Source organism: Rhincodon typus, unplaced genomic scaffold (genome assembly GCF_021869965.1).
Source record: "Rhincodon typus isolate 14 unplaced genomic scaffold, sRhiTyp1.1 hic_rhity00001933, whole genome shotgun sequence".
Lineage (NCBI taxonomy): Eukaryota > Metazoa > Chordata > Chondrichthyes > Orectolobiformes > Rhincodontidae > Rhincodon > Rhincodon typus.
The window spans coordinates 8,424-21,807 of record NW_025967571.1 but is presented as its reverse complement, the minus strand read 5'-3'; the positions used below and the strand labels follow the sequence as shown (position 1 = coordinate 21,807).

At 39.9% G+C, this 13,384-nt stretch overlaps 1 protein-coding gene across 1 annotated transcript; it reads right to left on the bottom strand.

The window, feature by feature from the left end:
* Positions 1 to 1,037: 1,037 nt before the first annotated feature.
* Positions 1,038 to 12,553, bottom strand: LOC125481381 (cdc42 effector protein 2-like). Its single transcript, XM_048592857.1, has 2 exons — positions 12,354 to 12,553; positions 1,038 to 3,913 (listed from the first exon to the last, which is right to left on the bottom strand). The coding sequence occupies exon 2, from the start codon at positions 3,806 to 3,808 to the stop codon at positions 3,230 to 3,232; it is 579 nt and encodes a 192-aa protein (XP_048448814.1). The 5' UTR covers positions 3,809 to 3,913; positions 12,354 to 12,553; the 3' UTR covers positions 1,038 to 3,229.
* Positions 12,554 to 13,384: the final 831 nt, after the last annotated feature.

The following is a 13,384-nucleotide window of genomic DNA, read 5'->3' as shown; positions in this document are numbered from 1 at the left end:
TTTAACAACCATCTCAACATGTACTGCCACCTTCAAAGATATCTTCACTTAAACCCCAGGTGTCTCTGTTCCTCCACCTGCTATAAAATTTGTTTAAATTGCCTCTGCTTCAATTCTCTGAATCGAATTTCATCCCATTTTGGTCCATTTCACCAGCTTGTCTGTGTGCTCCTGAAGTCAGCTACTCATTTTGCTGTTTACCACATTTTCAAATTTTCTGTCATCTACCAACTTTGAAGTGATGACCAGCTTATTGTATATCAAAATGCAGTGGGGAATCAGCTCTGTTCTGAAGAGCAACTGTTCACAATATTCTCTGCTTTCTGTCCCTTAGCCAATTTCATATCCTTGCTGCCACTGTGCTACCTTTAGTGTAATGGGCTTCGATTTGGCAAACAATTGTTCTCAATTTTTATAAGCAGATACAAATATTGTAGACAAGTTTAGGGTGATATAATCTGTAGCTGCTGTGTTGAATGTTTCTCACAGTGAATATAGTCTGAGATGAATGCTTCACCAAAATTTCAGTGGCAAAGGTGTGTGTCATTATTTATAGCACTTGTATTTTGACACAAAGCCAAATGAAACATTATGAAGGTCAAACTATATTTGAATTATGAGGAGTATTTAAACAAGTATGAAGTGTATGATTCATGGCTGTTACAAATCACCCCTTCTCAAATTAACTTGGGTTTAAAATGATAAAAGTACTGTGAATACAGAGAAGCTGCTTCCTTTCATGGGGGAATCAACAGTGATTTGTTTTGGGAATTTTTTTTTGTTTATTGTCTACAAATGATCTAGAGCCACAAGTCACAAATACGATGGTTAAACCTCTAGAACCTCTAAAAACTTCTAGAACAAGAGATCATAGTTTTAGGATAAGGGGGAGCAGATTTAAAACACCAATGAAGATAAATAATTTCTTTCAAAGGGTTGTGAATTTGTGGAATTCAGTACTCCACAGTGTGGTGGATGCTGGGATTTTGAGTAAATTTAAGGAGGAGATAGATTTTTAATTAGTAATAGTTGGAGCATCATGAAGAACAGGCAGGAAAGTGGAGTTGAGTTTGGGATGAGATCAGCTATGATCATATCAAATGGAGCAGGTTCAAGGGGCTGAACTGCCTACTCCTGCTGTTGTTGTTATGTTCTTAAATCTAGCAGATAATACAAAGTTAATGAACTAGTAGAAACCAAGCTGAATGCAATAACCTATTCGAGAAATTGGGCTAACAAGTGCCAGATTAAATTAATTGGTGGGATGTGAAAAGGGCTGCATGGGGACAAAAGAATCCAGGGAATCTTATTTATTTAGAAGGAAAGTAACATGCATGAAAAGTGAAAGTGATTTCTGTGTTTGCTTGGAAAAATGAAATTATTGCAATAATGCTGAAATGATGAAGTAGTCTTGCGATTTTTTAAATCTTTGCAATTGTGCTTGGAATGTTATGTGTGGGTCTGTCACTGCAGTACATAAAGACTATTGCAGAGATTGAAATATTATGAAAAATAGAATCCAGAATGATTTGAGGAGCCAGAAGGATTGTATTGTGTGAATTGGCCATATTCTCAGTGGAAGATTTAGGATTACAAAGGCTGTAGATAAACCCAGAGTATGTTCCATCTTGTTCAGAATTGGAGAACCAGAGGAAGAGTCTACATTGAAAGGGGTAGATATAGAACTAATTTTTAAAAATACTTCAGTGAGTGAGTGAGTGATCAATCTGTGCATTCTGTTCCAAGGGAGATCAAAGCAGGAAGAATAACTAGATTTTGTTTTGGAAAGTAATATTTTGGGAATGTAAGCAGTCTGAGCTATAACAACTGTTCTGCAGGTGTCTATTGACCTATAATTTCCAATGTTTGCCACCACTAGGGTTCCTAATCATGTGCCTTTGTCTTAATGATAGATTGAGTACTCAGGTCAATGACTCCATTGTTACTGTATGCATTAGGATAATAAAAGACAAAAAAGGTGGATTTTGGGTCCTTTAAGTCCATAAATTCTGATGTTCCCTAACTCAAAGGGAGTTATCCCATTCTAGAGTGGGATTGAGAAGAATCTGTTCACATAAAGGTTGGTAGAAACCCGGAATATTCTATCACCCCTGCCAAAAGACTGAGTGCTGGAATAAACTAAATTTTCAAGACTCCTCTCACGGTAAGATTGTTCAGGTAAAGGAAATGTTAAGGAAAATCACATTCTGTTATCTGTGTTGACTACTCCAGGGCACTGTGGCAGCAGATAACAGAATGTGATTTTCCTTAACAAATGTGCACTGTTCAATTTTAAAGGTTAAATTATTAGAACAGGCTGTATAGGTTGGATGTGAGAGCTTGGAATATTAAATAGTGGTGTAATTGAGCTGACTATTTCATATCTGTTTCGGGAATCTGGAAAAACAGACCATATAAATAAAGTGGAAATTGGAACTTGGTTATTCAAAGGTGATGTCAGGAAGCATTTTTTTCATGCAGAGGGGGTGCAAATCTGCAACTTCCACCTTCCTTATCCCCTTCCATCTCAAAGAAAGCCATTGAAGCCGGAGATTCAGTCTCAGGTTGACAGCCTTTTGTTGCGCAGGATGTTAAGGTTGAGAAGATCTAAGATTGGTAAGTGGAGTTATACCAGTCAGTTGTGGTCTGATTCAGTAGTTGGGGCTGAATGGGCTTCTCCCATACTTACATTGGTTCTGCTGTTAGCAAAATGGTTCAAGTGGAAGGAGGAGTAATTTGGAGAATGAAGATTCCCGTCTATGTCCGGTGCTGCTTCTCGCTAAATTCCAGAGGCTTGGGAACGATAAGCTGTCACCTTTTGCGGGGAGTGGGAAATAGATATGGATCACAATGCACTAAAAGTGCTTGTGTTGGTTCGAAAAGCTTTGCAAGCCTCCATGCAGATGACCCTCGAGCAGCGTAAGCTTTGCAAGCACCACATTTCTACGCGATTCCCTCTTAGCCCTTTGTTTTAGAGATCAGTTGATAATAGGCATTACAATGTTTGCTTTGATATGTATATGATACTGTTCTCTGTTTACTTACAATTTTCCAGCCTTGCTTATTACTAAATGTTAATTAATAATGCATCTTTCTTTCCTTGACAACTCGATGCATTAGGGTGCCATTAGCCTTCCAAATGAAAGTTGGCATTATTGTGCCTAATGTCCAAAGCTTTTGTAATTTGCCGCCATTCTTCAACAGCTAACAAAATGACTAATGTGAAGTCTTAGGATGTATAATTATCCATAACTTTGAGAATATCTTCCAGTATTGAAGGTCCCAAATCTACCTTAAATGAAAACATGGAGTCCACCGGAGACTCATAAACCGTAGTCTCAGTTGGGCACTGTTGTTCATTTAAATCTTCAGTTTGTTGCTGATTCTCATTGGCTTTCTGAACATCAGGTAGTTCTTCCAGCGAGCCCCCTGATGGGTTGTGGTGGAGGGTGGTTGAGTCAGCAACTGGTTGATTTCTTGTAGTCTTGGTAGTTGCTGTCATGGGATCGACTGACGCATTATGAACCAGATTCTGAGACTCTTTCAGGTGTAGACGAGGGGGTTTTGGGGGGCCCCCGCCCTCTAGGTCTTTTGATGTACTCAAGCTTGACAGGAGATCGTGCTGACCCTGCAGGAAAGACATGTCGCCAAATGTGTCACTCTCTCCACTCTTGCCAATGTGTGATCTGTGGCAAAAATCCCCAAGTGGAGGGCTAATCATGTCTGCTGACAGGACGTCCCGCAGTTTCATCTTCTTGCTCTTTCCTGCAGTCCCAGTTTTGAAGTGGATGGATGTTCTGATAGACATTTTCTGATCACCCCACAACTTTCCTACTGTAGGTTTGGAAGGTTTAATTACAGCAAAAAGTGTTTTGAAAACTTGGTGGCCAACTTGGCTCCTGGTGGCACGTACCTGTTGAGACAAAAAGAGAATTCTTAAAACTCCTTAATGCTCTTACAAACTCACTCCAGTTGCCAGTCCTGAATCTATAACATTGTTCTACATACCACTAAATCATTTGGCTGAAGTAAGTCAATTGTACAGGAGAACTGCAAGTTTCTCTCTCTCTTTGATCTTTGCTGCTGCATTAAACTGAGTGAGATCAAAGGCTGTTTTGTGGCATCAAATCAAACTGTTCATTTGTCCATGCAGCCAAAGTTTATACTGTAAGACTGATAAAGGCACTCTGTATCTACACAGAGAATAACAAAGTCTCAAGAGTGAGATAAAGGCAACAATTTTACCAAAGGTCAGATGGTTTCTATATGCCACACAGCACAGAAGGAGATCATTTGGTCCGTTGTGCCTGTGCCAATTCCTTAATAGAGCTGTCCAGTTATTGTCATTCATTTTTTCTTTTCCCATAGCTTTGTAAATTTTGCTGTTCAGTAACTATCCAATTCACTTTTCAGGGTAACTATTGAATCTTTCAGGCACGGTATTCCAAATCATCACCAACTGACCGTCTTAAAATTGGCAAAAGAGCCAAATGCAACACAAACACCTTAAATCTGTTTCATCAAATTGCTGGTCCATCTGTTTCTCCTTGCTTACTCTATGAAATGATTCATGACTTTGAACACCTGTATCAAATTTTCTCTCCACCTTTCCTGCTTAATGGAAGACAACTCCAACTTCTACAGTCTCTCCATGTATCTGATGGTATTCTAGGAAATTTCTTCTACACCGTCTCTAAAACCTCAAAGTCCAGAACCGAAAAAGGATGCATATTTAGCTGCCAACTCAGTCTGTCTAATCAGCACCTTTCTGTTGTGCTGTCTAAATTATTGCTTCCTTCCTAAATTGGTTTTCTTGCTGTTCAGTCCTGATGAGTGCAAGATGAAATACTTGCTTGCATGATGTCTCTTTTTAGAAACATTCAATTTCTGTGCTACCAAGAATCTTCTCCATTCCAAAGAGCATCTATTTCCACTTAATTTCACCAGCCTCAGCCTGCCTTAATCCGTTACTGAAATTTTCATTTGTGCTTTTGTCAATTCCAGCTGAGACAATTCTGATCTCTTTCTGGCCAGTCTTTCATCTTCCATTCTCCATAGATGTCAGCTGACTCAAACCCACAATGCTCTGTCTAAACCCACATAGTTTCCATTCATCCATCACACTTCTCATTTCCTACATAGACTGCCGAACCCTGTACCTCCAATTTTAATTTCTCACCCTCGTTTTCAGATCCCTGCATTGCCTCACTTTTCCCCATCTCTGTAACTTCTTGTTCCAAGACAGAATCAAACTCTGACCCCTTACACATTTCCATGGCTATTTGCCCTAACACTTTCTGCCTTACCTTCTAAAATGGCCTCCTTTTGCCAATATATTTTATCTGTCTAATTACTCTTTTGAAAAGTGCATTTGGACATTTTTCCTTGTGTTAAAAGAGGAATAGAAATGCAGGTAGTTGTCATTTACAGACTGTAGGATCCTGCTGTTCAAAAATTGACTCTTGCACCTCACAAATACATCATTGCTTGTGCAGCATTTTGGCATGTCTTCAGGATGTCAGAAATGTTTTGTTGATGCAGACTTCTTGCTTGCACTCTGGACCCAGCGTGGAGGTTCAGATGGCGTGTACTCAAGTTCAAATAATTGCTTTTTAATTCCTGAGAATAAATTTTAATGTTTGTAGTATATATTCTGTAAGGCATTTGCACTGCTTTCATTGTGTTTGGGTTTATGTGCAATTCTGCTCCCAGTTGTGACTTAGGATGGTCAGGTTGTTACATATTCTCAGTATCTAATAATTTATGAATATCAGTGGTGATAATGTTCCAAATTTTCAATTTAGAGCTGGTATGTACAAAATTCAAGAGCACTATTTGGATGAATTTTGCAGAAGTCCAAGAACAGGTAGAACAATTTAAAACTTGAGAATGCTGAGAATCTGAAACGAGAGCAGAAAGTAAGCTAAAGGACATTTAACACGTTAATGAAGGCTCTCATCTCATCTGTTAACCCAGCTCCTCTTTTAAATGCAGTATGATCTGCAAATTTCTTGCATTTTCTTCAGTTGGCCTTGATCATGGACAAATATTTGTTTCAGGTAACTGAACATGTTTGCATGTGGCTGATGTTAATGGATATTCTGCCCCTCAGAGTCTTTGCTCTTTTTTAATCACTTTTTTTACGGTATGTTTATTGAATATCGCCGAGATATTGGCAATCAGACAGCCGATGCTCTCAGGACGTGTCCTGGCTTGTATTAGTTCAGTGTGTGGTTGTTTTGGATGGATTGTCCCTGGGATTATATTGCTTAAGAACAACAGAGGGGCAGGAAGTGGTGCTCAGACATCAGTGTGGGGTGTAATGTGTGACTCATCCTGAATGACTTGTACTTACTGGCAGCCTAGTACTTTCAGACATTGCTGATAACTTTTACACAGCTCACCAAGACGTGGGAGTCAGCCTGTGGAATTTCGGATTTCAGACAAGGCGATGACAACATAGAACTACATAATGTAAAGCAGAGAAATAGGCTACTTGGCTAAATGCGTACATGCTGGTTTTTATTCTCCAGACAAGCCTTTTCTCACCATTCTTTACCTCACCTTCTCAATAAAACCTTCTGATCCTTTCTCCCTCAAATGTTTACTATCTTCCCCTTTAATGTATCAACCAGATAAACATTCAAGATCAGTAGCACCAGCTGAGCTACCACGTGTGCTGACCCAGCCTAGAATGATATTCAGGTTCTGATACCATTGCTGTTTGCCAGCAGCTTCCAGTGTTTCCTTTGCCAGTTTCTGTGCAAATGAGAATGACTAAATTTGATCACACAATGGCTGCAAATTTTGAATATTGATTATAAGGCCTCTTATGATGTCATATATCATTTGGGCTGATTTCAATGTAATTGATTGCAATTTAAATTATTACAAATCACCCCAGCCCTCCCCAGCAGGTGCCTGAGATAGAAGATGACTTGCAACTCTGAAATCGATAAAGACTGGGCTGAGCAAACTAAACCTATTTTGACATGTTTGACCTTGTCCCTCCTTCAACATAATACTGGACACATCAAAACTGCAATAACACTGTTTCTCAGGTAATAAAATATTACCCCCCTCCCCCATGCATTGGTAGAACGTCATTCATACTAAAGTACTAAGATTGAAAAAAAAATTCAAACTTTCAAATGCCAATATCTCCTTCAGACTATGTAGAATATTTCCAACAATTAAAAAAAACACAAATTGCCACACTAGCCGACAAACAAATGTCAATAAATCTGGAACTGCTGACTTTACATGCTCAGCTGATCATGGTACTTAGTACTTACAAAGGAGCAGATGCTGAAGCGGTGAAGCTGCACTGAAGCTAGTGCTGACCTCTCTGATTGAAGCTGTGCAGCACCGGAGCTTTACTTGCTATTCAGCTATTTGGGGATCATCGTCATCCATCTCAAATAGTCATGGGATCAGAGGAAAGCCAAACTGTTCCTCTGATCCACTGTTCAAAACACAAATGACGGGAGGTAGGTACAAATCGGTGGGTGCTCCGTTTGAAGTGGCTCTGTATCTGGGATCTATTGGACAAGGACAGCTGTGTTTTTTTTCTTAAATACTTTCCACTTTCACCCACTCTATTCTCTGCAGAAAGCTGTTGTTAGTTCGCTGCTAAGCTTCTACCTATGTTAATATTTGAGAGACACTGTGGCCAACCCTAACTTCGTTCATAGTCTCCTTTCCTGCGGCAAATTCCTGACTTCAGCGAAGCACTCGCCATATCAATCCATTTGAGACTCAATTCTGTGGGGAGTTGTAGTCACATTGTTCCAGCCTCCACTCAGTTCACATGCAGTGGGGCTTCTAAGCAGTGCTTACTTCTGGAATCTTTTAGTAACTTGTCTTTACAACACAGCAGGTTCTGGCATCTGACATATTATGTATTGTGTGCTATATTGGGGTGAATAGTGGTATGGGCAAAATGTGCTTGAAGTAGTTCCCGTTTACCTATAGAAAGTTCAATGTCTGGTTACCATTCCAGAAATAAAACATAAGAGCCTTAATACCCACAGTCCTCCAAATACCACCCACAGGCTTTAAATGCACAGGTACTGATGTAACATTCACAAGTGCCCAATGATGAAACTGACCACACTTCCAAGAAAGGAGCACTGAAGAGTCAATAGATATCAGATGTTCTCTCCTACTGTATCCAGGGAGGCCTGTAATTTGAGAAAAAACTAAACATGTGGCCTAGAAGAGTTTCACGTTATTTTGGGTCTAAGCAGATCATCTAATCAAAATAATGTACACTCCTCGATCATTTGTATCCATTTATCAAACTGTCTGTCCATAAAACTGGCCACATGCAGCTCCTGTCTCCAATCACACTTGTTCAGCGAAAGATCTCTGAAAGCAGTGACCAGATTATCGGATGCAGCAGGAACCAGTCATTTCTCTGCTGTTTCTTTTGCATTTTTTCAACATTGTTTAAAAATACCTTCGCCGAGACCTCATTTATGTTTTCTTTTCCCAAGTGGATTTTTGTAGAAAAGTATGAATTGGAAAAAGAACTCAAAGTTGAAGGTTCTTGTAGTTCATGTAGTGTCTGATGTGCATGAATGGTAATCAAATAAGTTGAAATTCCCGTTTTCAAGTACAGCAATACCAGGGATCATCCTATTGAACCTTCTCTAAACTGCATCCAATGAAATAACATCTTTTCTTAAATGGTGGTGAGGCTCAAAGGGCCGAATGGCATACTCCACCTATTTTCTATGTTTCTAAATAAGGAGACCAAAGCTGCTGTTAGTTCTCCAGATGTGGCCTCACCAGCATCTTGTACAATTGCAGTAAGACTTCCCTACTCTTATAGTTCAAACCCCTTAAAATAAGGGCCAACATTCTATTAGCCTTCCTGATTACCTATTGCACCTGTGTGCTAGCTGTCTGCGTTTCATGTACAGGTTCCCCCCAGTCCCTTTGTATTTCAACTTTCTGCAATTTTCCTCCATTTAAATAATACAGTCTACTTTGGTTCCTCCTTCAAAATGAACAACTTCACATTTTACCACATTATACTCAACTGCCAACTTTTTGTCCACTTACCTAATTTATTGATCTCTCTCTGTCAACTATTTGTATTTCCCTTGCAAAATGCCTTTCCACCTATTTTTGTGTCATCTGCAAATTTGGCTGTAGTACATTGACTTCTTTCCTCCAAGTCATTAATATATATCGTAAACAGTTGCAAGCCCAGCACTGATATCTGGCTCTTAACTCCAATAATATCAATTACTTTAGGGCCCTCCTTCCCTTGACTTTATTAAAACAAAATGTAGCCTATCATCTATGCTTCTGTCACGTTCAGACTCAACTATTCGGAGGGCAACCATTGTCTACTTTACATAAAGCTGTGCTGATCCAATGCTCTCCTATCTCTGCCATAAGCCACCTCAGCCACTATCGCTGTGTTTTATGACCTCCACATAATGCATGTGTATATTTACAAAACAGTGCAATTATTGTGCATTGTACAACAACATTGTGAAAAGAGATGTAGAGCAAGAGACTGTACGCTTGCATAGCTGCTACGTTATCCAAAGCAACCTTACCATGTTGTGTCACTCATTGCTTCCCAAAAAAGACGAGTGAGATGGAAACTGAAGAATTAGAAGTGGAGAGACTGAGAAAGGCAGCACAGTTGAGTCAATGTATGTATACAATGTAATTACTAGAATACATCCACATTTATACTGCGAACTGCCTATATAGATGTGTCACACTGTAAGTGCAACCTTAACAAATTAGAGAACCGCAGCACACCTTAGAAGGTGTAAATTACAAAATTATTCTCTTTTCTCAAGATGTGAGCAGCCCTGGCAGAAATTGAAACAGTGCTATTGGTTGGGTCAAATTATATATCCAAGTCAGAACCGTGTTTGCCTTGGAGGTGTTGGTGTTCCTATGACTTTGCTGATCCTGCTGCAGCTTCTACGTTGTAGTGGTCACAGAGGCAGAGTTATTGTTGAGGTAACCTTTGAGTTTCTGTGCAGCATCTTGCACACAGATTGTACCAAGATCTGGTATACATAGTGCACTGTGAGTGAAGGGAATAGATATCAATTATTGGAACTGTGGCTCAGTGGGTATCACACTTGGGAGTTTGTACTGTTTGGAGATGCCTTTCAGTCAAGCTATTAAGTCCAGTTTCCCTAAACTGGATGTATCAGACCCCATTGGCACCACTCCAAAGAGTGGAGTAGTGGCAGTAATAACTGATGCCCTGGCTAAAATTTATCCCCATACGCCATCAAAAAATTTGATTATCTGGTACTTACTGCATTGCTGTTTGTGGGAGTTGCTGCAAATAAATTTTTTACTTTGTTTCTTACATTATAACAGTAACTTCTACCCTTCGAAACACTGCATTGTCTATAAAGCACTTTCTGATGTCCTGAGGTTGTGAGATCTCCGACATAATTGCATCTCTGTTGAAGTCAGTTGCTCTGATACTCCTAAATGGAGTTGAGCTTTTTGAGTGTAGCTATCCTCCCAATACTGAGCATTGAGTTTCCATTTGTAGATATGAACATACATTCATGTGTGCTGTACCTGAGTTGTAGCACTAAGCTATTTTCTTGGTACTTCGTGTCCACGATGGTTTTCCATATATTTCAACTCCTAGGGTGAGGGGTCAGGTCCTGTGTCCACCTTAACCAGAATGGGAATTGAACCCACACCTACGTCATTATTTGTCATTATGCCAGCCGTCTAGCCAACTGAGCTTCCTACCAGCCCCGGATATGGAATTGGGAATTTAATAAAGATAGAATGCATCATTTGAAAGCTGGGGACTGAATTATCTCCTTGATCGTTTATTACCAGTCAGTGCCTGCAATCAATATATCTGGACAGATATGTATAATCTGTGAGGATTTTACCATGGTCTTGTCTTTCTAACAAAAGTGAGCCAAAATGTTAATCTGTTTCCATTTCACTCCTCTATTTAGTTCCAAGGGTATTATCTTTGGTGTACAACATGGATATCTCCTTGATGCCCCCCTCTCCTGTTTCTCATCATATTCCCTCCTTCCTCAATGACGTTATCTGAATTCATGACGTCCGATTTCACATGTATGTGATTCAGTTCTACCTCAGCACCAACACTACCACCACCACCTCCATCAACCCATTGCCTTCCCCTGGGTTTGTCATGCTATTTGTCTAACATCTTGTGCTGAATGGGCCACAATTTCCTTCAATCAAATACTTCTACCAATGAAACTCTCATCGGTACGTGTATTTCTTCAACTATTCCAGTGCCCTCATAGCCACCTTGCAACTTGTGAAAACTTGAGCCCATTCAAAACTTGGCCACTTATAAAAATTGGCAGCACAAAATTAGCCCATCAGCTGTGCTCAATGACCTACATTGGCTCTTGGCCTGGCGGTGCCTAGGTTTTAAAATTCTCATTCTTGTATTGAAATTCTTCCATGGTCTTGTCTTTTCCTACGTCTGCCTCTATTCCTCCAGACCTGGCCTCTCCTGTGCCCTCTAATCCATTGCCCCACCACTGGTAGCTATGTCTTCAGCCACATGGGCCCCAGCAAATTAAATTTACTCCCTAAGACTCTGTGTTACTCGTGCTTTCCATTACAACCCCCTGGAAATCATGCCTCTTAACCAGATTTTTAGTCATCCATTCTAATAGCTCCTTTTTAACTTGTAATAGCTCCTTTATGATGTGTTAAATGTGTTGTGTAATGCTTGTTGTGTTGACATTATCTCATATGCACAACATCTATTCGAGTAATTAGTCATCCTTGCAAATGTTGAATTGCACCATTAAACCATTAAATCATCATTGAATCATTAAATGGCCCTATGTTGTCAGTTGTCTGGCTTGGAAATTGAAAGCAGCATTGGGAGTTGGGATGAAGTTGATGTGTGGTGCTCCTAATTCTTTTTCTTATGGAAGTGCTCCCATCATTCCCACTGCCAGAACGTCACTCTAGTGCTACACAGAATGCTCTCAGGCACAACCGAAGTTTTATCGGACAAAATAATGCTGCTGATTGTTATCTCTGGTTTATATTTTGTGAAGTTTTAATCCACTTAGCATCAATTGAAAACTCAGTTATGTTGCAGGATTACGGTTGTTTTTTTTCAAACCGCTGTCCAGATACATGAGGTTGAGCAGTTCAGGTGGAAGTGAAGCTGTTTGACTTACTGGCTACAGAAAATTGACCTGAGCTAGCTCTGGGTATTGAAAAATCGGTCAGAAAAATCGGTCACTTGTACAATAATATCAGTGGATAAGCACTGAACTATGCCAACAAAATGCTAAGAGAGCAAATGGAAATATATTAAAATCTGTAAAATCACTAACCTGATTCCAGCGTTGATTCTGTGTTGTGTCTGTCAAGGTGAATGCTGCTGTTACGTGAGACTCGATGCTTCCAAATCACTGCTTTAGTGAACCAGGCATATTTGTTGTTCTAAGTCCCTGGCTCTCCTTTTTTCTGACTACAGCTACAACTCCAGTGCTTTTGCTTATAACCATGTGGTGAGGGGGTGTTACTTTGAATCGATGGGAATCACTGTCTAGTTTCTGAAGAAACATAAAGCAGGAAAACCAGTATTGTGAAAACCGGTTTTACACCTGAGTGTGTACCTGATCAGGAAGTTGCACAGAGACCTGTGAATCATATCTGATCCACCCAAAGCTGATTGGCGTAGCTCCAACAATGATTAACTTTTCGTACTGCTGCGGTCCAAATCATTACACTTCGCTGAGAAAAAATATGGTATTGTTTAGGAACGAAGGAATTTTCTGTGAAAGTAAAAACGCAATGATTAAAACATTGTCAATCCAATTAAGTTGATTCTCTCTATTTAACTCTTCACGCACTGGCAAATGGCAAATTTTACCAACTGGTTGTGAAGCCTTCTATTTTACTGACAGCATGTTTAACTCCATCCATTCAATCAAGCAGTGTTGAATCATTGAGCAGATTAGCCTGAGATCATATAGGTCAGTATGGGAGGTAAAGGTGCATGGGGTGTGTGAAAGCCTTAGAAAACCAGATGCCAGAGTACTAGGTTTCTACTACAGCATGGCCTGAGCGTTTGCAGCATTTCTGTTTAAAGATATCCATCGTTTGCAATACTTGACTTTTGAGGCAAATTGAGGGGCCGATTAAAAGTCAAACCTGGGATCACTACTCACAGCCATGTAGGTACCAGATAAAAGCAAAATATTACAGAGACTGGAAATCTGAAATAAATACAGAGAATGTTGGAGAAACTCAGCATGTCTGCCAGCATCTGTGGAGAGAGAAAGAGAGTTAATGTGTAGATACAAAGCCCAGACAGTGCCCCTAACCATGTAGATCCAACCCGAGACATTGCTACAGCAGT